This window comes from Propithecus coquereli, unplaced genomic scaffold (genome assembly GCF_000956105.1).
Source record: "Propithecus coquereli isolate 6110/MARCELLA unplaced genomic scaffold, Pcoq_1.0 Scaffold3, whole genome shotgun sequence".
NCBI lineage: Eukaryota > Metazoa > Chordata > Mammalia > Primates > Indriidae > Propithecus > Propithecus coquereli.
In genome coordinates, this window is record NW_012148618.1 from 19,444,578 (window position 1) to 19,467,535 (window position 22,958).

Below are 22,958 nucleotides of genomic sequence, written 5' to 3' on the forward strand. Positions count from 1 at the left end.
CTCAGCATTTGTTTACCTGAGAAGCCACATAGATGTCACAAACCCCTGCTAATCAAAGAAGGTATCTAACACTAATGATCCTACAGACTCGCAATGAACTCTTAAGCTCACCTAATCTTAAATTCATCCCACATATTTTGCTATAACAGCTCACATCTATCTCTAGCGTACCTCATAAACAACAGCACCCTGCAGTTGTTATTTTACCTTTGATTATCAGAAGCTGGTGATTCAGATATCGAATTTGACGTTCACTTTCACTTAACTTTTCAACAAAGTTTTCTAGTTGTCTCTCTTTTGCTTTGTTAAGAACCTGAAGTTGAATAATCTGTATATTTTCTGCAGAATCTGCTTTGGAATTAAAGATGGTTTATTAGATTAAAAATATATCAAAATATAAATTTGTGGTCATTTAAACCAATGTTTTTCAAACTGTGGATACAACTTATCAGAGTATCATGAAATCAATTCAGTGGATTGTGACTAGCATTTTTTTAAAAAAACAACATAGAATATAATAGACTATATCAGAGTATGCCATGTAGTAAGAATAAGTATTACTTTGTGAAACTTTTGTTTTCATTTATATACACTTGATTACATAGATATATATTGTAGACTGCATCATCATGTTCAAAAATGTACCTCTTATTGTGGGTCACTGCCAGAAAACTTTGAAATTTCGGTCACTGATTTAGGATATAAACCTGAATCACTACCATTGTGGCCAATTAAAAACCAGTATATAACAACTGCAATAGACAAGAGTAATATGTCCTCATAAAATTAAAAACAAGTACATCAGCTTCTATAAAATCATTCTGAAAGAAAATTTCTAGATACCCTTCTCAAAATATTTTAAACGAGATACAAATATCATATTAATATTTACGCTGGCACATAATTCCAGAATGAATTAACTAATGAATAGATTAATAAAAAATTTTGAAGTCTTCTTTGAGAAACAAAGTCATTTTAGGGAGCTCTTAAAAATGACTGAGTGAAAAATGAAAAAAAAAAAAATGATTGGTAGGAAGTCCAGTTTTCTCTTTGGTCTAGTGCAGGGGGCCCAGAATATCCACTATGTCTTCCCCCCACTAAGTAAAGGAAAAAGAAAAAACAAAAACTCACTGTCATACTCTAGAATCACACTGGCTCTTAAACACGCACAATAATTACAAATTATTTAATATGCCAGAGAATATGACAATGAAAGTTAGACTATGAAAACACTAATTCGGCATAGTCACTGTGTAAGTTTTGGTTTTTGGGTTTTGTTTTTTGTTTTTCTATTCTCTAGCAGAGCTGTAAGCACTTTTCTCATTCTCATATTTATATATATATTATACAAATGGCAAGTGCCACACAAGTGAACCTAATACCTAAGTTTAATTCCAAATATAAAATAATTTATATCAGAGTTGCCTAATTATTAATATTACATTAAAACTGTAAAATCAAAAGAAAAAGTCAAGATGATAATGGCTGACTTATTAAATTACATTTCTATATGATGAAAAATCTGATATTAAAGAAAAATCTATATTTCTCTTTCCCAATTAGTCTTCAATTAAAAAAAAGTTCATAAAAAAATCTTTTCTTTTTTAAATTTCAAATGAACCCTAGTCTCCTGCATGACAGGCAGGGATACTAACCACTATATAAATGAGAATGCTTTAACTAGAGTGACTGAAATATACAGTTGAGAAAAGTTTTCATTTGACTTTTCATTATGGAAAATTTCAAACATACAAGGAAGTTGAGAGAACAGCACAATGAATCCCCATGAATCCATCTCCCAAATTCAACAACTACGAAATCATGGCCAGTTTTGCTTCACCTATACTTATACCTAACATCACTCTGCAACAACATATTATTCTAAAGTAAATCCTAGACTTCATATCAGTTCATATGTACTTTAGTATATATCACTAAAAATAAGGGCTCTTTGCAATATCAACAACAATTCCGTTGTTATACTTAAAAAACTATTCTTGAATGTGTTCAAATATCCACTCAGTATTCAAAATTCCCCAATTATGTTATCGAAAAATAAATTTGATACCTACTTTCATTAGCTCCTAAAAATTGTTGCTGCAGGCCTTCAAATGTGTCACTTCCTGCTATTTCCTGGGCTGGTGAGCCATTATTCTGAGAAGACTGATAAGGTTTATATGTCACTTTATATGACTCCAAAGCTTGACAACCAGGACCTTGTGATGACCCAAATTGCTATTATAAGATGACAAATGAAAGTGCCAATTAGGATTTGGTCTTTTCTTCCAAAATTATCTGACTTAAACACCTTAATTTTGTGTTACAGAACTTAATAATAGTATAGTTACAAATTTTACACATATATCTTCTCAAAAATAGTACTTATTATTATTTAATACTGTCAATTAGAAGTCTGCAATATATAATTTACAAACACCTTAATTGTACTTTTGAGCACATAATGGAGCCAATTTCGTAAATAAAGCTCAAGAATTCCAATGAGACTGTATGTAAATATTTTATAACAAATGATTTAGATGGTACCAACATCTTGGGAACATAAAAATGCACATGCTCAACAACAAGAACATGTGGAATGAAGAACATTCTACAGAGATAGAATTAAGAGAAAATAACCATCTTAAAAGGACCAAAACAATCACATCATTGGGTGACATAGAATAGCTATTGGCAAAATGAGACATTTGTTGTCACTGAGAAATTCTGAGAAACAACTAAATGTATCCTGAGGTCTTACTTCATTAAACTCTCCCACAGGAAAAAACAAGGTGCTTTTATTTCCTTAATATTCATTCTATCTACTGTCATATCCTCCTATAAAATAGATATCAGCTTGGAAATGTTTAACCTAAAATTTGTTATAACTGGTAAGCAAGAAAATTGAGGAGACTAAATTCTGTCATCTACACAGAATTACTGCTTTAAAACCCATATGAAGGGACGGGCGCGGTGGCTCACGCCTGTAATCCTAGCACTCTGGGAGGCCGAGGCGGGCGGATTGTTTGAGCTCAGGAGTTCAAAACCAACCTGAGCAAGAGCGAGACCCCGTCTCTACCAAAAATAGAAAGAAATTAATCAGACAACTAAAAATATATAGAAAAAATTAGCCAGGCATGGTGGCGCATGCTTGTAGTCCCAGCTACTCGGGAGGCTGAGGCAGAAGGATCGCTTGAGCCCAGGAGTTTGAGGTTGCTGTGAGCTAGGCTGATGCCACGGCACTCACTCTAGCCCGGGCAAAAGAGTGAGACTCTGTCTCAAAAAAAAAAAAAAACCATATGAAGATACCTGAAGCACAGAGAAGCGGTAGAAGCCAGAGGCAGCAGTAAATGAAGACAGTTAATTTTTGGCAGACTTAATTCTTAATGTTTAAATAACTGTTTCCAAAAAGCCTCTATTTTAAACTTCGGACTTAAGATCATGATTGTATTAGATTATAAACAGAAAACAGCATGACTAATTCACCATGAACCTGAATAAGTGCCCTCTCAGAGAGTTGTGTGGTTAAAATAAATCATCTCACCACCGCACTTACATACATTTCTTAAACGCACACAGACATCATGCAGATGCCTGTGCACATATACACAAATTCTTGAAAGTCAAGTTCTTACAATACCTGAAAATGGTTCCTTTGGGGGTCTGAAAATTTAATTACATTGGTTGGTTGGTTATTAAATTCCTGCTTCTGACCACTGGTATATGGTCTAAAGTTTTCAGGAAGGTGATATAAATCAGTCTGTTCACATTTACTTGGAGGACTATAGCCACTTCCGCCTTCGTCTCCACCTTCTTCACGATGGTACCCTGGGTGTCGGTCTTCGGTTTCACTTCGATGTTCTTCCCAGCCATTACCACATTTTTCTCCAATGTATAAACTCTGAATTTCGTTATAGTCCTATTAGATAACAATAGTAAAACAAAAGCACTAAGATCTATTCCCACCCCCATCAAAAACATGATCACACCAGACACAACTTACATTTATATTTTGAGATTTGGGCAGCACTTGATGCTTATTCCAGTTCATCTCCGATTGCTCAGGATGATGTGGTCTTGAGAAAAATCAATACTTTAGATTTAAAGACTATCATTTACTTGGACATAGATAACATAAACAAGCCCAAGATTTTAACATGTTTTCCCTCCATCCTTCACCCAAAATTTTAAGAATCAGTCTACAGTTGTATAATCATGTACATTATTATTATCTGCAGAGAATCAAAAGAAAAAGACTTATAGACTTGCAATATACAAGTGAAAGTGATGTCAGGTCCTTACTCTCCCTCTGTGCCATCCTCACTGCAGTCCGAATAGTGGAGCTCGGGGGACGAGAGGTCATCATCCAGCATATCATGAGGAAGGTCCGTGAGTAATTGCTGCAACTGAGTCAGAAAAGTCTGCATCAATATCACACTGACTTCGATGCAAGATGCCAAACCAAAACTGCCTTGGAATGAGTGATTTTTGACAGTAGAAGTCAAAGAAGTTCCTCATTCCTCCTTTAATTAATTGCTTAAATTCCACACAAATTATGTTCATCATTTCAGTTGGGGAAAGGGGAATGCATAATGTCAGTATTTATATCAGAAGGCTTTACTTTTTTTCTACAAAGGTCTCAGATGTAAATACACATACAACAGAATTGAAAAACTTTTTTATGGAAACACAGCAAGTCACAATAATGGTATAATCATTGTATTATTATGTTATCGCAGGGCACACTGAGTCTCAGAATCCTGTTTTACCAGTAATCAGAGCTTGAGGACTTGACAATCAGACAGCCCTGCAGGGAATCTGAGTGGCCAGATGCACTCTGCCCAGGTGATGAGAACAACAGCAGCAACAGGTGGTCTAGAAGCCCTTAAAAGCTCTGAAACCTCTTGGGGAGAGACTTAATTAGTAGACAGTCATCTAATTCCAATGATGAAAAGACATACAATACCCTGCCCTTATAAAACATTTGAGTAAAAGGAGAGTTGGAAGATTCAGTTTTCTACAGATAGCACACTCAAAAGCGTAACACTAAACCTGACGTTAAAAATTTGACTTCGCTCTCCTATTTTTTCTAGAAACATCACAATTTTAGCATTCTGCCTACATAAACTAGAGAGACAAAATTCATTCATTCAAGTTTCAAGATAAACTGTGATAAAAAGATAAATAGTCTAATTTGTTAAATTTCAATATCTGCAATTGTCTTTCTTCAAATCTCATTATAAAATCTCTTCAAATTTGTAACAATCAGAAGATCAAATATTATGTTACTGAATAGTTTGTAGGGGGACTGCTTATAATAATGACTTCTCTTTGAGAAACTAAGGACCAGCTTAATTAACAAGTTGACTAAGTCCCTCCAAAGTCCAATAATCAAAGCCATAAAATTATGCAACAAGTGCATTTTAAACATGTTAAATACCCTGTAAAACCTTGGAGAAAAAAGAGAAATGCTTCTTGGTCTATGGAAGGTTTATTTCCCCCCGCTTTCTCTGTCATTAGTATAAAAGAAATGGAATATAGCTATAAAACATATCTATTATGTTAAGAATTTAAAAAACTTTCTTTAACACAATACATATGGTAAAAGTTAAATGAACATATTCTAAGGAAGGTCTGAGAGGAATGCCCCAAATTGTTAAAATTTGGGAATGGGAATGGAGTAAGTGAGGTGGGAAGGGGGATACTTCCTCACTCCACATAGATTTCTGATATTCACGACATGGTTTTTTATTTTTTTAAGGTTTTCTCAATCCATTTGGTTCTTTAAAGACGAAACAAGAGAAAGATATTCTCTCCAATGAAAAGTTATTTTCATCTCTAAATCTGTTTGCTGCTAAAATTAACAACCAAGACCTTGATTTACTGCCTACCTGCACATGCAGGGTGCTTAAAAAATCATTTTGAGAATTAGCCATAGTCAGAGTTGACCCAAAGACATAAAGAACGAGAAACACAAAAGAAACACACTAAAAACAGAACACATCAACATATTAGTATACAACCTGCCTCAAGTGAAAGGTAGCAAAGTAATTCTACAAAGACACAAAATGCACTAGGAAAAAAAATGACATCTATGAGGTCTTTTAAAAGTAGTCCAACCTGTTTTGCCTATAATTATGCATCACTGCTTTAAGGAAAAAGACTACCCTCACATGTTACACAGGGAAAAATAACAACAAAATAAATCTTTTATACTTACATGAAGTAGAGATTGATGAATAGAAAGAATATTTTTTTCTAAACCTTCGGTAAGGTTCAAGTACATAGCCTTATAATTCAGAGGAACCGTGACAGGGACATCTGAACAGTACATTTTTTTTTTCCCTCACAAAAACAGAAAAAGCTATATAATGATTAAGCAGTTATTGTAGCTTTCTTTGTGACACAACAAAATTAACAAAATCGGCATCCATGGAGGAAAATTAACTTGAACATAGGCAATCAGCTAATCAAAATGCTTCCAGATCCAGAGGTAAACTTATTTACTAGCAAAATCATTCCTATAGTATTTAGAGTCTCATAAGATATTTTTATAATATACATGGGCTAACATTTTTAAATAGTTTCATTCACCTTCAAAAAATTTCTCCACCAATTTCTTTGGCATAACTGGGTCATATTCCTTGGCTTCTATAATTTTCAGGGTAAAGAAAAGCTAAATGAAGTGAAGTCCTCCTACTTAAGGCCATTCAGGAACAAAACTCCACCCCCGTTTCCATTTCCCAGGATCAATGTGTACCCTCCTCATATACACTGTCAAATAGATTTTGCTTTTTGTCATTGAACCTTGTGCCATAAAACACAAAATTGCCATATCTATTTATGCACATTACCAAATAGAAAATTTTAGAAACTATAAGTTTTCCTCATTAAAGAGCCACCCAACTTCCAAATAGAGATTCAAAGAACTCAGAGATAGCAATCCTTACAAATGAAAAGATTTAATCCCACTCATTAATTTCAAATTCGTCAGACTGCTTTTTGGTTACAAGCAGCAATCTTTTCAGTAGGATATTATTATGTACCAACTGAGTTTAAAAATTTAAAAGATACCTTCCCTAGAAAAAAGATAATTTGCCACTGTTAAGGCTTTGATTGAAATAAAATCCGAATCATTCTACAAACTCTTCTCCCTTTCTACTTCACATGTTTCTTTCTTCACAAGAAAAAAAAGAAAGAAAAGGAAAAAAAAAAAGAGGGCATTTTACTCAAAGAACTTTGTCAACAAAACACTTTACAACTCATGGAGAACACCCAAAAAGCCTATGTTCAGGGATAATGTAAAACAGAGAACATGTAAACCCTTTGTTAAGATTTTCAACTTAAATTAACTAAACAGACTGTATTCTAAGCCTATAATCCCCTCATATTCATGAAAGCAAAAGTTATCCAATTACAAACCATACTCTTCTCCCAAGAGACAAGCAGCAAGTGGAATAGCTAACAGTCATATTCCCTTCGAACAGGTTACCTCATTAAGTACATTTCTGAAAAGATTCTGATATTTAAAAATATGAACTATTAAATAATGCTTTCATGCATACACACTAAATGTAAACAAATATTAGCTTTACAACTCCCTCTAGTGGACACAAAATATCAAAATGCTTCCATAATTACATCAAACAAGGCAGTTAGAAAGTGGAAGAAAGGCTATGCAACGGAAACCTTGCCTCTAAAATACATGAGTCCAAGCTCAATGGAGCTTTACTATTCCATTAGAGAAATACCAATATAGAAACCAAGAGGAACCTAAATCCATATTGCCAGGTGTTTCTGTCTGCCATCTGCTACTTAAACCACATCCCATTCTACATAAGACCATTTCAAATACATCATCACTAAGTGACCCATCATCAGTAAATATTATTTTGATATCACAGTTTAGCAAGTATTTCTGCCCCAAATCACCAGCTCCAGAATATATACATACATACATACATAGATAATTTTACTACCTAGAACCAAGCAATAATCACAAAGCTACGCCTGGTGACACTGAATAAAGTATATATACATTCCAGCAGACTTTGAGATTCCCAAATGACAATCTACCTTAAGTTATGGCTTTCCCAATAACTTAGGAGCTTATAACAACCATTCCTATGACCAAGAGAACAACAACTATATCTCTGTAATATCCAACTATGAAATCACAAAGTTATAGTGACTTTATGTGAAACGTATTTTACAAAATCACATTGTTATATTATGAATGAGTTAATAAAAGAGCTTTTGAATTTTTTTCTGGTCTAGCTTTATAAGTAAAAGTTTGCTTTGGATGAGGTCTACTTAGTACCAAGAAGGACAAATATATCAGCAGCTCTGAAGTGGTACAGCAAGAAAGTAATACGCTCTGGTAAGTTGTGAGGAATGTGAGTAATATGTGACTGTTAATTGAAGTGATACTGTATCTCCATGGTGCCATCGCCCTCATTCACTCACACCCTAATCTGTTCTGTCAACTATGTAAGAGATGGAGTTTCATTTGGACACCGGGAGAAACTGTGGGTTATGTACCTCTCTGCTATGTGTTGGCCCACAGTGGCCCAACTTTTACTAATGTACTACTAAGAGTTATAGCAATTTAGAAATGATTATAATGCCTTGCTTTTCTGCAAAATTCTCAGAGGTTTTTTTTTTTTTCCCAAAATATGGATCTATTCATGGTGGTCTGTGGCTTAAGATTCCACTGGTCTAAATGTTCTCTAAATATTGAATCACCTATTTACTAAATCCTTTCGTTTTCTAAAGATTAAATACATTTTCTCCATTTGATCTTCAATGCAAACAATGGAAGGAACAGAAATGGAAATAACTGTAAGGCTACTAATTAGGATGGCATATAGATTGGAGTTTGACTATGCCTTATTCACAGAGATATGGGCAAATGTGGACAAAATCCCAACTAGCATCAAAGCAACAAAATTAAACAGTCTGGTAAAGCATGTTGTATTAGCAACTGGCTATTCACATTAGAAGGTCAAAATCAAGATTATGCTACCATTTACAGAGAGAGGCTCTCACAATCCCTTAGAGGGCAGACTATGAATCACATGTGGTATACTTGATATTGGAGATAAAGGCATTTCTCTTACACAAGTGAATTGAACACAGAGTGATTCACTAAGTAGAGAAAACAATATGCATTAGCCCACTGCTAACAGTTATAACGTACCCTCAATCCTAAAGCTACCAACCAGGTAGTCAGGAAGCTCTTTTCTTTAATCTCTAAAGGCTGTGAATTGTTCTGCTATTGTAGGGTCACAAAGACAGAGGGGGTTGAAAAGGCTTCTGGATATGCAAGCAAGCTTGGGTTTGATCAGGCAATTTGTTATTTTAGCTTGCAGTGACAAAGTATATATACAGGTGAATTTTTATCAACAATTCTGAATTTTATTCCTGAAAATCTGAAACTCTCAGCCTCTAATCTCACTTTTTCCCTTGCAGTAATTTTTTTAAGTAAAAACACTGAGGAAAAATTTTAGAATTCCAGAAAAAAATAAAAAAAGTAAAAACATTTATTAACACGATATTTCTCAATATAACCATAATCATCATGTTAGAGTCAAATTAGCTATAAATTCTTTTCTTCCCCTCTGCTAGAAATACTTATTCTTAGATACTTCATTTTTTAAGAACTCTTTTTTCCCTCTGGAAATTCCCTACTCCAGCAAACAATCTACCAGAGGTGATCTCAATGGCTATTTTCTATATTATCTAGAATTAATCGCCTCCTTAACTAATACCTCCTTTAAAATTTTCACCACACAACACACTGGCAGCAAGCTCTAATATACTATGCATCTCTCTAATAATCTTTTCCAACGAAAAATCACCTGTCAAAATATTTTTTCTTCTTTACAGTAGTGATTACTTAAACTGACCCTCTCAAGAATCCCAGTGGCTAAATCTCAGCCAACTATCCAAGCCATCACAGTCATGAAAACCTCATGTTGCAGGTTCAAAAAGTAACAGAAAATCCTCATCCCCATCCTTGCCATGACAATTGTTGTGAGGGACTCTGCCAAAATCCAGAAACTCTCACCAGAGTCACAAACTCAAATGCCCTCAGGGACCTGGCAGAGAATTTACAAGAGCAAAGCAGGCAGGTCTGAGCGCATAAGCCCATGTCTGTGTGAGACGTGGGGACCACGGCCAACTGGGAAAGGAGAGTCACTGCTCAGCTCCAGCCCACCCGCCGCCATGTGCAAACACAGGCCAGGTGTAGCCAGGGCTTTGGATGCTTTAAGACAAGCCAGGAACTCTGGAGTACTCCATGAAATTTTCCAATCTTTAAATATAGATCAATTTCGAAAAGCACTGAGCAACCAAACAATACATGTCTATGGACAAAATCCAGCAAGCTGCCAGTTTTCTATCTCTACCGTAATTCTACTGCCAGCCACATGAGCGATGGTCAATTGGCCCTATTCCTTTCTGCTAATACTAATGGTCCACAGCAACTATTAAAAAGGATTACTTTACATAGTAGGAAATAGGCGCTATCAAAAATTGTCTCAGGACAAAAGAAGCATTTTATCATAGTCAACCAAGAAATCTGACTCCAACTAAAAACAATCATGACGAGTAGACTGACTTCCACCAATAACACTGTTACTGTTACTATTGCCACCATTTGCTGAACGGTTACTGTGTGCCAAGAATGTTGCTAAACACTTTATATGTAAATAATGTGATCTACTCCTTTCCTGCTATAATCTATTCACCACACAGCCTTCCTAAAGGTCTTTCAAAAACATAATCAGATACCATCCTTAACCACTTAAATTCCTCCACTGACTTCCCATTGCTCTTAAAATAAAATACAAACATCTCATCATGACTTACCATGATCTGGCCCCATCCCACGTCTTCACCCGCCATCCACCACTTGCCGCTGGCTCACACACTCCCAACACCATGGCCTTCTGGCTGTTCCACAGATACACGGGGTCTCCTCCCAGCTTCCCACCTTTACCAACGTTGGTAACTTGGCCTAGAAAGCTCTTCCTCAGGCTGCTGCAAGGCTAGTTCCTTCTCGTCAGTCAAGTCTCAGCCTTAAGATTGCCTCCTCCAAGAGACCTTCCCTCACCACTCTATCTACTGCTGTCCCCTTCCAATTGCTTTCATATCACCCTAGTTTGTTTCCCTATCATTTATCCGTGATAAATTATCACTCAAATTACTTTATTTACTCATTTACTTGTTTACTATCTGTCCCCACTAGGATGTAAACCACCCAAAGCAAAGAGCCTTGTCAGACTTGTTCACAGCAATATTCCAAGCACCTAGAAACTAGGCTTCTGCTTCCAAAGCCAACCATTACCTCCTCAATGAAAAGATCTCTAAAAATTTAACCATTTATCTGATGGCATCATTCACAGTTGTGTTTTGTTGTCTCAAAAAAGAAAGCGTTTCACTCATCCACCTTTTACAAGTCCAAATATTGATCAGGTTTTAGGGTTGTTTTGTTTTTTAAAAAAGGAAAAAAAGAATTATAAATCCCTTCAAAATGGCACAAGATGATATAATTTTGGTCAGGAGATAAAAGTTGTTAAGAATTGGGTTTTTAGGGTCTTTTTCTGAGTGACATACCTCTTTCTCCCTTTCATAGTCTTCTTTGTCATATTCTTCATCTTCATTTTGTGTTGGTAGGGCCACACTGCCAAAGTCTAATGACATGGTGGTCCTCCTGTGGGAAGAGGAAGATGTTTGGTTTCTAAATATCCTATAAAATCTCCCCAGAACAAACTACATAAGAGATGCCATACACAAAGTCAAAAGACGACAACAACAGGTTATGAGTTTCATAACTCATGTATGAAAAATACAAATTAATTGTGACTAATAGAAAATAGCCGTATGATAGCAATTCACAGAAAAGAAAAAATGCAAGGCCGTGCACAGTGGCTCACGTCTGTAATCCTAGCACTCTGGGAGGCCGAGGCAGGAGGATTGCTTGAGGTCAAGAGTTCAAGACCAGGCTGAGTAAGAGCTCACCTGAGCAGACCCCATTCCTACAAAAAAGGAGAAAAACTAGCCAGGTGTGGTGGTGCCACCTGTAGTCCCAGCTCCTAGGGTACTCAGGAGGCTGAGGCAGGAGAATCACTGGAGCCCAGGAATTAGAGGTTGCAGTGAGCTATGATAACACCTTGTACTCTAGTCCAGGTGACAGAGCAAGGCCCGGTCTCAGAAAAAAAAGAAAAGAAAAGAAAAAATGCAAATAGGTAATAAAGCTATGAACAGACTTTTCTACTGGTCTGTAAAGTATAAGAAAGGAAAGGAAAGGAAAAGAAAAGAAAAAATGCAAATAGGTAATAAAGCTATGAACAGACTTTTCTACTGGTCTGTAAAGTATAATTCAAAACAGTAAGATATTTGTCCACACAAAAAAATAAAATGGTAATAATAATAAACTAGAAATGTGCTAAACATAAAAATCTTAAGAAAAAGCTCAGACGAAATTTCCAATTTGATGTATTAAACATGGCACAGGTAGTATTCTCTACAATTTGCTTCTCTGAATATCACAAATCCAAACTTCATGCTTTCCAAAAAGAGGGCTCCTAAATCCTGAGTTAATGATTGCTAACCCAGAAAACATTTACAATCTGGTAAACTCTATAAGGCACACAACAGAAATATAAGTGTTAAACGTCCTGCCCTTAAATTTGATAAAATCAGGTTCTGGCAAAATACTCAAGAAAAACAGAAGCGAAGGCTGCGAAGCTACACCGCTGTGGAGTTCCAAGTCCAAAAGCAACAGCAAGAGTTCCCGGGGGAACAGGCACTGCTGTGGCCAACGCAGCAGCAGGAAATGGGTTTTCGACTACTTACAGGCAAAAAGGCAGCTGCTGATTTAAATTATACTTAGGGATCCTGACACTACACATAACCCCCCAGAACTTCAAAGCTCTGAACAATCCTGACCAAAAAAAAGGAGGCAGGTGTCATCAATTACCTGGCCTAACACTGCCCTCCATTCAGTCCGCTGTTGTCCACGCCAGTGAAATGCACTTGGATGTGGGCCTGAGCCACAACTCATTCACTACACCTTTTAGGCTCTAAAATGTCATTAAATTGGAATTAGAAGCATAGAGACCCAGAAATTCAAGTGGATTTTACCAAAAAGAACTTAGCTCCCTTGTGTTACCAATTGAGAACTATATCACAAACTTTTACATAAGCCAAGAGCTCCACAGCAGAAGATATTCCAGTTCATCAGATCTAAGGCACCCTTGATTCTATGACGCAGTTCTATTTGTTCCACTCAGAAAAAGATGTAGTCAATTAAATTATGACACATCATTAATTTTAAAATGCAGCATATCTTATAGATGAGAAAATGTGAAAATAAAATGTGCAAGTGAGAATAAATAAAGTATTAAAGATTATCACAAATATAAACTTCAGTGCTAAAAATCCCCATAGGTCAAATTTTTGTTTTTCAAAGACTGAATTATGTCTCTTGGCCAAGCTCTAATTTGCTGTCCACCTTCTAATCTTTTCCTCTGTGGTCCTTACACCTCGCCCATCCCTTTCGACTGACATCAACTCAAATTCTTCACATGAACTTAAACCCTTCCAGCCTCTGCTACTTAGACCAGACCTATTCCTTTCTACTCTTGTACCAGGCTATTGAGAGAAGGGACATGCATACTCTTTCACTGAGGGGGAAAATAAATAAGTTTGGGAAATATAACTCCATCTAAAGGAATCCTCTTGTACACCAGCATAAGATGAAGATCTGAATATGGTAAAGAGCCTACAATATAGCTGAAATAGTGAGGGGAAAACACGTAATTTCATGTCTCTAAGTTCTTTCACTACTGCAAGTGAACTTGATAGCCTACAGAACATTGTACCTAGACAATGAAAATACTAGCCCATTTAAATCCCATCTCCTTAAAAGAGATGAGACTAAGCTGGACCTTAAAGACATTTTTGAATTTTTTAGGAAGAAACAAACCTTTCTGCTTCTGAATTCTTACTGTGTTCTCTACCTGTTCTTGTATGTAACTATAAATACAAGACAAAATACGGAATTTGGGTTAATTTCTCCTTTATTAGGTAAGAGAAGGGAGATTTTTTTCCAATCCTTCACATTAACCTGCCATCAATTGATCTTGATTACTGAAAAAGAACATTAAAATTTACAAGAGCCTATTGCTAAATATAGCTATTGTAAATAAAGAGCCACTTTTTCTCAGAGAATAATTCTACAAGGGATTTTTCAGTGAAGAGAATGTAAAAAATTGAAATGTATTTTTAAATGGCATTTTAAATCCAAACCATGTCATTAAAGAAGAAATCTGAAAATATCTGAAAAGACCAAAATCTCCTCCACCAGGGAAGAAAAGGTATAAATAAAATTTCCTCCTGAAAAGTGTACCACCAGAGACCTTTAGAAACAATTTTAGAAATAAAGGGAAATCTCGGGGGGGAGGGAGCGGGGAGGGAAATCTGATCAACTTACTGTGGTTAAAAAATATATATATACTAAAAAAGGTAATTAGTATTTCAAATGAAATGCTAATATTTTTCTTTAATTTATTAATCACCACTAATTACCACCACTATCAGAGACTTTAATATTCAGAATAAAAGAGACTGCTTTAAAAAAAATTGCAAGATAGTAAATCCTGAAGCCATAAAGAAAAAACTTGACAAAAACCTAACTATGCAAATAAAATTTGTGTAAGGCAAAGACATTATTAACAAGTCAAATATTATGTATGGAAAAATACATCACTAATAAAGTCAAAAAATAAAATAATAAATAATGAGAAAAATATTTGTAAAACATATGACAAAATCCAAATATATAATTCTTACAAAGAAATGAGAAAAAGACAAACAACCCAATTTAAAAATGGGCAACTGACATGACAATTCATTAAAAAAACAAATGTAAATGCTCAATTAACTTGAAAAGATGTTGAAGTTCATGAAGTTTCAAAGAAGTGCTATCTAAACAACAAAATGCCATTTTCAACCACTAGATTGAAAAAAAAAAAACCTATTAACACCCAGTGGTGGTTATTTTGTATGCCTCATGAATTGCTGGTGAAAATATGAACTGCTAAAACTATCTTGAAAATTATCGATATTGATATACTGAAAATGAACATATGCCCTAGTGAAATTGTTTTTTAATTAATTTGACAATACTATGCCACTAGTAAAAATAATAAAATGTTCCTATATTTATTGACTCAGAGGGCTGACCATTTAAAAAATCAAGAGTCAGAATAATTGTATAGTATGCTTCTTTAAATATAATAGTCTAGTAAAGACTTTCTTCCTAGCTAGATAACTTTTGCTGAACCCATTAATAGGACTATAAAAAGTATGTCCTTTTGTTGTCTCAGATCTGTTACACACAGTGCTCTGACCCAGCTCTGACTCAGACCCAGTGCTCTGACCCTGACCCTTTTGTTGTCCCTGGTTATGTTTTCTAACAAGAAGACCGATGGGTGTTTAGTTGGACAAAAGATTACGAAGCAAATATAACATTGCTTTTGCCTCTTCTAATAAATTATAACACCCTAGAGGCAGAATTAAAATGTATCTGACCCCTTGTACATGGTAGGAACATAAGAAATATTTCTTGACTGAATATAATATATGCATGTTACCCTACAGGAATTCATTATTTCAATAAAATGTCACCAGGCATCTACTGTGTGCCAGATTATATCCTAGATGCATCTAAAATAGGGTACCAGCCACAGGAGCTCAGTTTCTTAGAGAGACAATGATACAAACTAATACTTAGAATAACACATTGTAATAAATTCTGTAGTACAGTACAAAGCACAAATTAATTTTGCCTAAGAAGAAAGGAAGGCTTAGAGAATTCTCATGGAAAGAAAAGATTTTAGATTAGAAATAAATCTTACAGGACACACTATGGGTGCGAGTGGCTAAAGAATGAGGGCACACTCATCAGACAACCTGGGCTCAATTCTGGCTCTTTCATCGATCAGCTGCGCAATCTTGAGCACACAGTTTCTATTTCTTTGTTAATGAAATGGGAGTAAAAACAGTACCTCAAAGATTGGTTATGAAGATTCACACGATAATACATATAAAGTGCTTAGCACTATGTACCAATCAATACATTTTAGTTTTATTACTATTACGACATTATTACTGATGAATAGGAGTCTCCCAGTTACGGAAGGGTTAAGGAAACAAAGAGATTCATCATATCTGAGAAAAGATGAATGTGCAGGCTGTGGGAAATCTTACTTCAAGTAATGCAACCTCCTCTGGAACAAAACTGCCACCTCCCAGCAAGATGCCGCCCCCCCCCAGTCCTGTTTCCCTGTGGAATTAATCACTCCTTTGCACTTGCAGACTGTATTTCTTACGCTTTTCTTATGGCTTCAACTTTAGCCTCTCTTAGTTGAGTGCATTCACCTATCTAAGGAGTGTATAGAAATTGTCACCCATTATGAAGGTATATAATGAAATTAGTCTTAAATCAGACTCAAGTTCATGACTCCAAAATAGAAAAGGTTAAGTGCCACAAAGGGGGTGTATAAGAATTGTCCTGGGAGTTAGGAAATTCTACTTTTGCATACATGCTACCTTCCCTTCTAGAATGGAAACGGCCAGGGCACACAGGCTGTTTTAGACCTGCAACACCTGGCTAAGGAAGCTTAGTAGTTCATTCAACAATTTACCAAGGCACTGTTCAAGATTACAAAGTTTAACAAGACATGATGGAGGTCAAGAAAATAGATATATAAACAAATGATAACAACACCTTGTGATCAGTGCTAATGACAGCACTTTGGACAAATCGATTCAAGATGCCCAGAGGACGAAGCGAATAATCCTAACACACAGTAGGCACCCACAGGCGGAACGAATATATAAACGAATGACCTTACCGAGGAACTCAGTTTGGCGTTAGCCACGGCACAACAAACAGGTACCACGAGACCAAAGCTGCACGGAGCCCAGGATGTCTGGAGCTGCTGGCTTTGGGTGCCAGCACCACTTGCATTCGGTCAACACACGTGCACAGAGCACCCACTGTGAGCCAGGCGTGGCGCCAGGGTGACCACGGCGGGGTCCCGACGGTAGGGTCTCGGGGCCGCCCCAGCAACCTGGAGAAAGACGAGGAGGGCTTTCCATATGCCACCTCTAAGTAAGATCTTGGAGGAATAAAGAGGTCTCGATGACACTTCAAAGTCAAAAGCTGAGCCCCGCAACCCGCGGGCAGTCCACCACCGCGGGATTGGGGAGGGGGTAGGTCAGCCCTCCGGGAAGCCTCAACTAAGATTCCGAGGACCTCGCAATTCCTCTAACCCCAACCCCAAGCCCACCCAAAAATCAGAACTCACCAGAGGACACGGACGCTGTCACCGCGAGGAAATTCTAGCCTGGGTCAAAGACCAACTTCTACTAAACCCCCTTACCCTGGATCTAATCCACTTGCTCCTTCCTAGTTACAACCGAACCCACGGAGCTGAGGCCCTTGAGGGGCAGCCGCCTCCTTCAATCGCCGGCTAGAAGCTCGCCTGGTGGGCGGGGCCATGCCGGCTCGGGGCTGGGCGAGGAGGCGGAAGTCTCCGCCTTCCTCAAGCTTGGTTGAGAAGTCCGCCTGCAGTTGCAAATGTACTGGGTTTGAAAGCGGGCGCCAGAGGTGGCGGGAAATTGCCCCTGTGCGCCCATTGGCGGATTCGCAAGCCAATTACCAAAGGGTTTACTCTAGGGTGGGCGGGCTTTCGGTTGCCTAGAGACGCCGAAGCGTCTGGCTTTAGACTAGGCTGGACCGGGCTTACAGGGACCCCTCGCCCCTTTGATGCAGAAGGACACTGGAGCTGTGAGTCGTGCCTCCCGCGTTTTAGCACACAGAGTCCCACAGTTGCCCCATTGAACTCTTGCTTTAGAGGTTTCTGCATTTGCCCTTCTTGTCCTCTAAAAGGGCTTGCTTTCCCGTCACCTAACACCCTTAGATGTTTTGTTTCGTGTTCTAGCTTGCTAGGTCCTGCCCTGTTTAAATTTGTGTTCCTTTAATTATAAGATGGCACATCTTCCCACATGTCTATTCACTACTTGAATTTACTCACACAATTTTCCACACACAAAATTGTTTACTTAGTGTAAAATGAATAGAATAGGCAATAAATCTGGGGAAAGTGAACGTGTAAAAAAGGATCTATCAAGTAAGGTTCCAGGAGGAAGAGCTCAACAGGCAGGTTGATCAGCATAAGAGTGCAGTGTGAAGGCCAAACCAGCAGAAGTGAAGGATTATTTAGAAGGAAGACTGGAGAAGTAAGCAGGAAGGAGGTGGTCCATAAAAGAGCATGAATCCTGGACGAATAGGAAAGGCATTCTACAGAGGTAAGGTATGGTGTGCACAAGGAATCAACTTAACATGTGCAGAGAAATGCAAGCAGACAGAGGCATTCTGGAGTAACAAAGACCAGTGTTGGGAAAGAGAGAAAAACTGCCACAGATCTTGAATGCTGGACAGGAGATTATTTGTGAAATGCTGGGTCAATGTTTGCCTTGCATGTTTCAAACAGACACACCTGTGAGCTGGGTGAGGCATTTCAAGGAAAAATGTCACGTTGTTGATGAGATGGGGTCCCTGCTACTAACAAGAATGTATAAGGGTGGAACTAAATGATCATTTCTCCTTTTTCCTTCCTTCTCTTGGATGTCAAAGCTATCAGGCCAAAGCAATGCCATCACGAAAGTGCTACCCAAAATTCTATCATCGGGGAGTGCTATCGTCAAAGGAACACTGAACTTAAAGAAGATCTGATGAGTTCAAGTTGCAGCTCTCCTACCTACTAGCTTTTGTCCACAACAATTTAACCCTCAAACACCTCAAAGCCCTTGTCTGAAAATAGGAATGATAAAACTTACTTCTCAGGATTGTGGGAAAAAAATGAAATAAGATCGTGTGAAAGAGCTTTTAAATGTAGAAACACTAAAGATTTTTTTCTATTGTGTTTGTATGTTCTGTGGCTTATTGGACTAGAGAACACACTGGAGTCTGCGGTAGTAAGGAAAAACCAGGAAGGTATAATTGCCACAACCCAAATACTAAGGTGTTCTGGGAGGGGATGGCAGAGAAAGACAAAGGTGACCGTGTGCTGAGGGCAACAGGAGCTCATGGAATAGGACAAACAAGGAGTCTGCTACCCAAAGGATATGGCTTTGTGAGAACAGGACAAAAATAGGAAGATGGAACAGGAGTGCTTGGAAAGAATGGAGAAAGATAGGACCACTGTTTGTAGCTCATTCATTCAACAGTATTTTTTGAACGTCTACCTTGTGCTAAGCACTGTGCTAGAAGTTCATTTAACATTGACATGTGGGTCAAAATGCCAGCCCTGCTCAATCCCTTCCCATAGAATCTGCGAGTGCTCACAGCCATTATGACCTCACCACCATCACCACCCTACCACCCCCAGTCCTGCTAGACCTGACTGATTCGAGGGGTAGCACGAGACTCAAGCTGGGCCAATCATAGTCCCTTCCTAGATAACTGAAATAAGACTCCCTGGAACCAAGTAAGGTGGGAGCCACATAGAAGAGAAACAGATGTTTATTACACTTGTCTGTATTTTATGGGAAATATGCTGCCTCCATGACCATATCATATATGTGGTAGAGCCTAGACTAAAGATCATGAACTTCTGCCACTGAAAGCCGTGGATCTTGCCTGATTCCTGTACCTTGAAAAGCCAGAAAGTTCAGTTTTTCCTTGGATTCTCTGAAACCTGAACCTAAAAATACTTTTTCACTTGAGCTGGCTTGGGTCATGATGGAATACTATTCCCTCAAAATTTCATGTCTACCTGGAACCTCAGAATGGGACTTTATTTGGAAATACGGTCTTTGGGGATGTAATTGGTTGATGTGAGATCATTCTGGATCCAGGTGGGCCCTAAAGCTAATGATCTGTTACTAAAGCAATCAACTTGTAAATCCTTTGGAATTTGCTTATACTTTATGGAAATGCGCTGGCTCTGAATTTGTTCTATTTAGATAACACATTATCAAGGCAAGTGTGAAAAATTACTTACGTTTTTTTGAAAAAATTTTAGGGCAATATTTTGGAATATAAAATCATATGAATGAGATCATATTCCTCTCTTAAAAGTAAGTAAATAAACAATTCCTATTACTCCTATCCAGTTCTTTTCTCCCTACCAAAAAAAAGAGATGGGCTGGATAAAAGTTGTGTGGGACAGCAGGCCTTTGCTTCTTTGGTCAAAAGAGTGTGAGGGCCAATTGCCTAGATTTAATGTTTAGGATTTGCAATCATAACAAGGTTTTTAATTGGAAAACCAGTAAAAGCTATCAAAAGTGATATTAATCATTTGATAAAGATCCAAAGCTACAAGAATTATATTTTCACATGAAATACAGACCCACCCAATGCCAAGAGATGCTCAGACCATTTCACTTCTGTTTCTTGAAACACTCAGTAGTTTAAAGAAGTACCAAAACAAGATTATAAAATTGGTGTATGTTTTAAATGCTTACATAACATGTTTAATGCGTATTGACAATGTATAATGTGATACCATTCAGAAGAAAATTACAGAATTTATTAAAAATATTTATGTATTTGAAGACTTTGATAGTATAGTCCAGGCGTGGGATATATGTTTAAAGTTGTTGATGTACATCTGTCTTAGATCTGGTTCCTGGATGAAAAATCAGGTGCACATGAGTTTTTAAGGAAGAACTTTCAAAAGCAGCCAGTAATGGAGTGAGGAAGATGGTCAGGGAAGGGGAAAGGCCATGCAACGGTGTGATTTCAGGAGAAACGCCTGCCCTAGCCTGAGCCCCCAGGAACTCTCCAGTGTGAACAGGACAGAACCAAAGGAACTGAGCTGTCAGACTCTTGCCCTAGTGGTGGTGATGGGGAAGGGCCGGAAGTAAGCTCACAGGCACCCCTAGCTCTTGGGGAAACCTAAGCGGCTCCACTAGCCTGAGTCTGTCCTTGGGATGAACAGAGTGACAGTGCGGACAGTTAGAAGCAAAACACACAGGAGCCAGGGGAGGGGTAGACTGAAATGGTTCAAGGGACTGCAGGGTATCTGGACAGAGCATTGACTGTGTCTCCTACAACATCCTTGTTTGCCATCCTTTGATCTTGTCAACGCATATCAGGAGATGATATCAAGCATTTCCATTTGAGGCCTTTTAAGAATCTGAGGCCTCATGTAGCTCATCCAATTGACCCTTCTTAGTCCTAGCATGATAGGACCTAGGACCACCAAGATGATCCTACCACCAGGTCCTGTGGAAGCTGCCAAGTGTTAAAGTAGCAATCTTCCTAAAATCTCTTGACATATCTAGGTTTTACCCCCAAACTCTTTTAAATTAAACTTTTTATTTTGCGAAAATTGTAGAGGCACTTGCAAGAAATAATATTGGGAGATCTCTTGTAAGTTCTGCCCATTTTCCAGTAATGATAACAATATCTTGCAAAACTATAGTACAATATTGTAACCAGGATATCCACATCTATATAATCAAAATACAAAACAATTCCTTCACCAAAAGGATCCCTCATGTAACCCTTTTATAATTGTACTCACTTCCCTCCCTCCTGCTGATTCCCTCTTTAATCCTTAGTCTGTTGGGGCTGCTATAACAAAATACCATAACTTGGGTGGCTTACAAACAACAGAAATTTATTTCTCACGGTTCTGGACCCTAGGAAGTCCAAGACCAAGGCGTCAGCAGATCTTCTGTCTTATGAGAGCCTGTTTCCTGGTTCATAGATGGCGCCTCCTTATGCATCCTCCCATTATGGAAAGGCCAAGGCCTCTCTGAAGGCTTGTTTATGAGTAGTAATCTAATAACTTTCCAAAGGCTCCACCTCCTAATATCATCACAGTGATGATTAGATTTCAGCATATGAATTTTAGGGGACAACAACATTCGGACCATAGCAACTCCTTAACTGTTCTCTATTTCTATAACTTTATCATTTCAAGCATAATATATTAATGTAGTTATATAGTATATAACCTTTGAGGACTGGCATTTTTCACTTTTCATAATTCTCTGGAGATTCATTCAAGTTGTTGTACCTCTCAATAGTTCTTACTTTTTATTGCTGAATAATGTTCCATGGTATAGATGTACCACAAGTTGTTTAACCATTCACCCATGGAAGGATCTGGGTTGTTTCCAGTTTGGGGTTATTACAAACAAATCTTCTATGAACATTCTTGTACAAGTTTTTGTGTGAACGTAAGTTTTCATTTTTCAGTGATCAGTGCCCAAGAGTGCAATTGCTGGGTTGAATATTAGTTGCATGTTCAGTTTTTCAGTTAACTGCCAACCTGTTTTCCAGAGTGGCTGTACTATTTTATATTCCCACCAAGAACCTATGTGTGATCTACTTTATCCCCTCCTAGCCAGCATTTGCTGTTGGCACTATTTTTCATTTCATCCATTCTGATAGGTGTATAGTGATAGCTCATTATGGTTTTAATTTCCTATTGGCTAATGATATTGAACATATTTTTATGTGCTTATTTGCATATGTTTATCTTCTTCTGTGAAATGTCTGCCCATTTTCTAATTAGATTTTTTCTTACTGTTGAGTTTTGAGAGGTTTATATTCCAGATACTTGTCCTTTATTAGATATGTGTTTTGCAAATATTTTCTCCCAGTCTATAGCTTGTCCTTCATCCTCTCAACAGAGTTTTCCAGAGAGCAAAAATTTGTAATTTTGATGAAGTCCAGTGTACCAGTGTTTCCTTTTATAGATCATGTCAAATCTAAGAACTTTTGGCCTAACCATATATCCTGGAGATTTTCTCCTATGTTTTTATCCTAAAGGTTTAATAGTTTTATGTCTTACATTTAAATCCATAATCCATTTGAGTTAATGTTTGTGTAAAGTGTGAGGTTCACTTTTTTGCCTACAGATGTCCAA

At 37.4% G+C, this 22,958-nt stretch overlaps 1 protein-coding gene across 1 annotated transcript in view; it reads right to left on the reverse strand.

The window, feature by feature from the left end:
- Positions 1–11,703, reverse strand: part of CEP152 (centrosomal protein 152kDa) — a 70,623-nt gene extending 58,920 nt beyond the window's left edge. Inside the window, exons 1-6 of the mRNA XM_012649145.1 lie at positions 11,617–11,703; positions 4,300–4,403; positions 4,001–4,073; positions 3,638–3,916; positions 2,073–2,235; positions 208–348 (exon numbers count right to left, since the gene is read on the reverse strand). Of these exons, the coding sequence (XP_012504599.1) occupies positions 208–348; positions 2,073–2,235; positions 3,638–3,916; positions 4,001–4,073; positions 4,300–4,403; positions 11,617–11,703 (847 nt within the window). The remainder of the gene's footprint in view (positions 1–207; positions 349–2,072; positions 2,236–3,637; positions 3,917–4,000; positions 4,074–4,299; positions 4,404–11,616) is intronic.
- Positions 11,704–22,958: the final 11,255 nt, after the last annotated feature.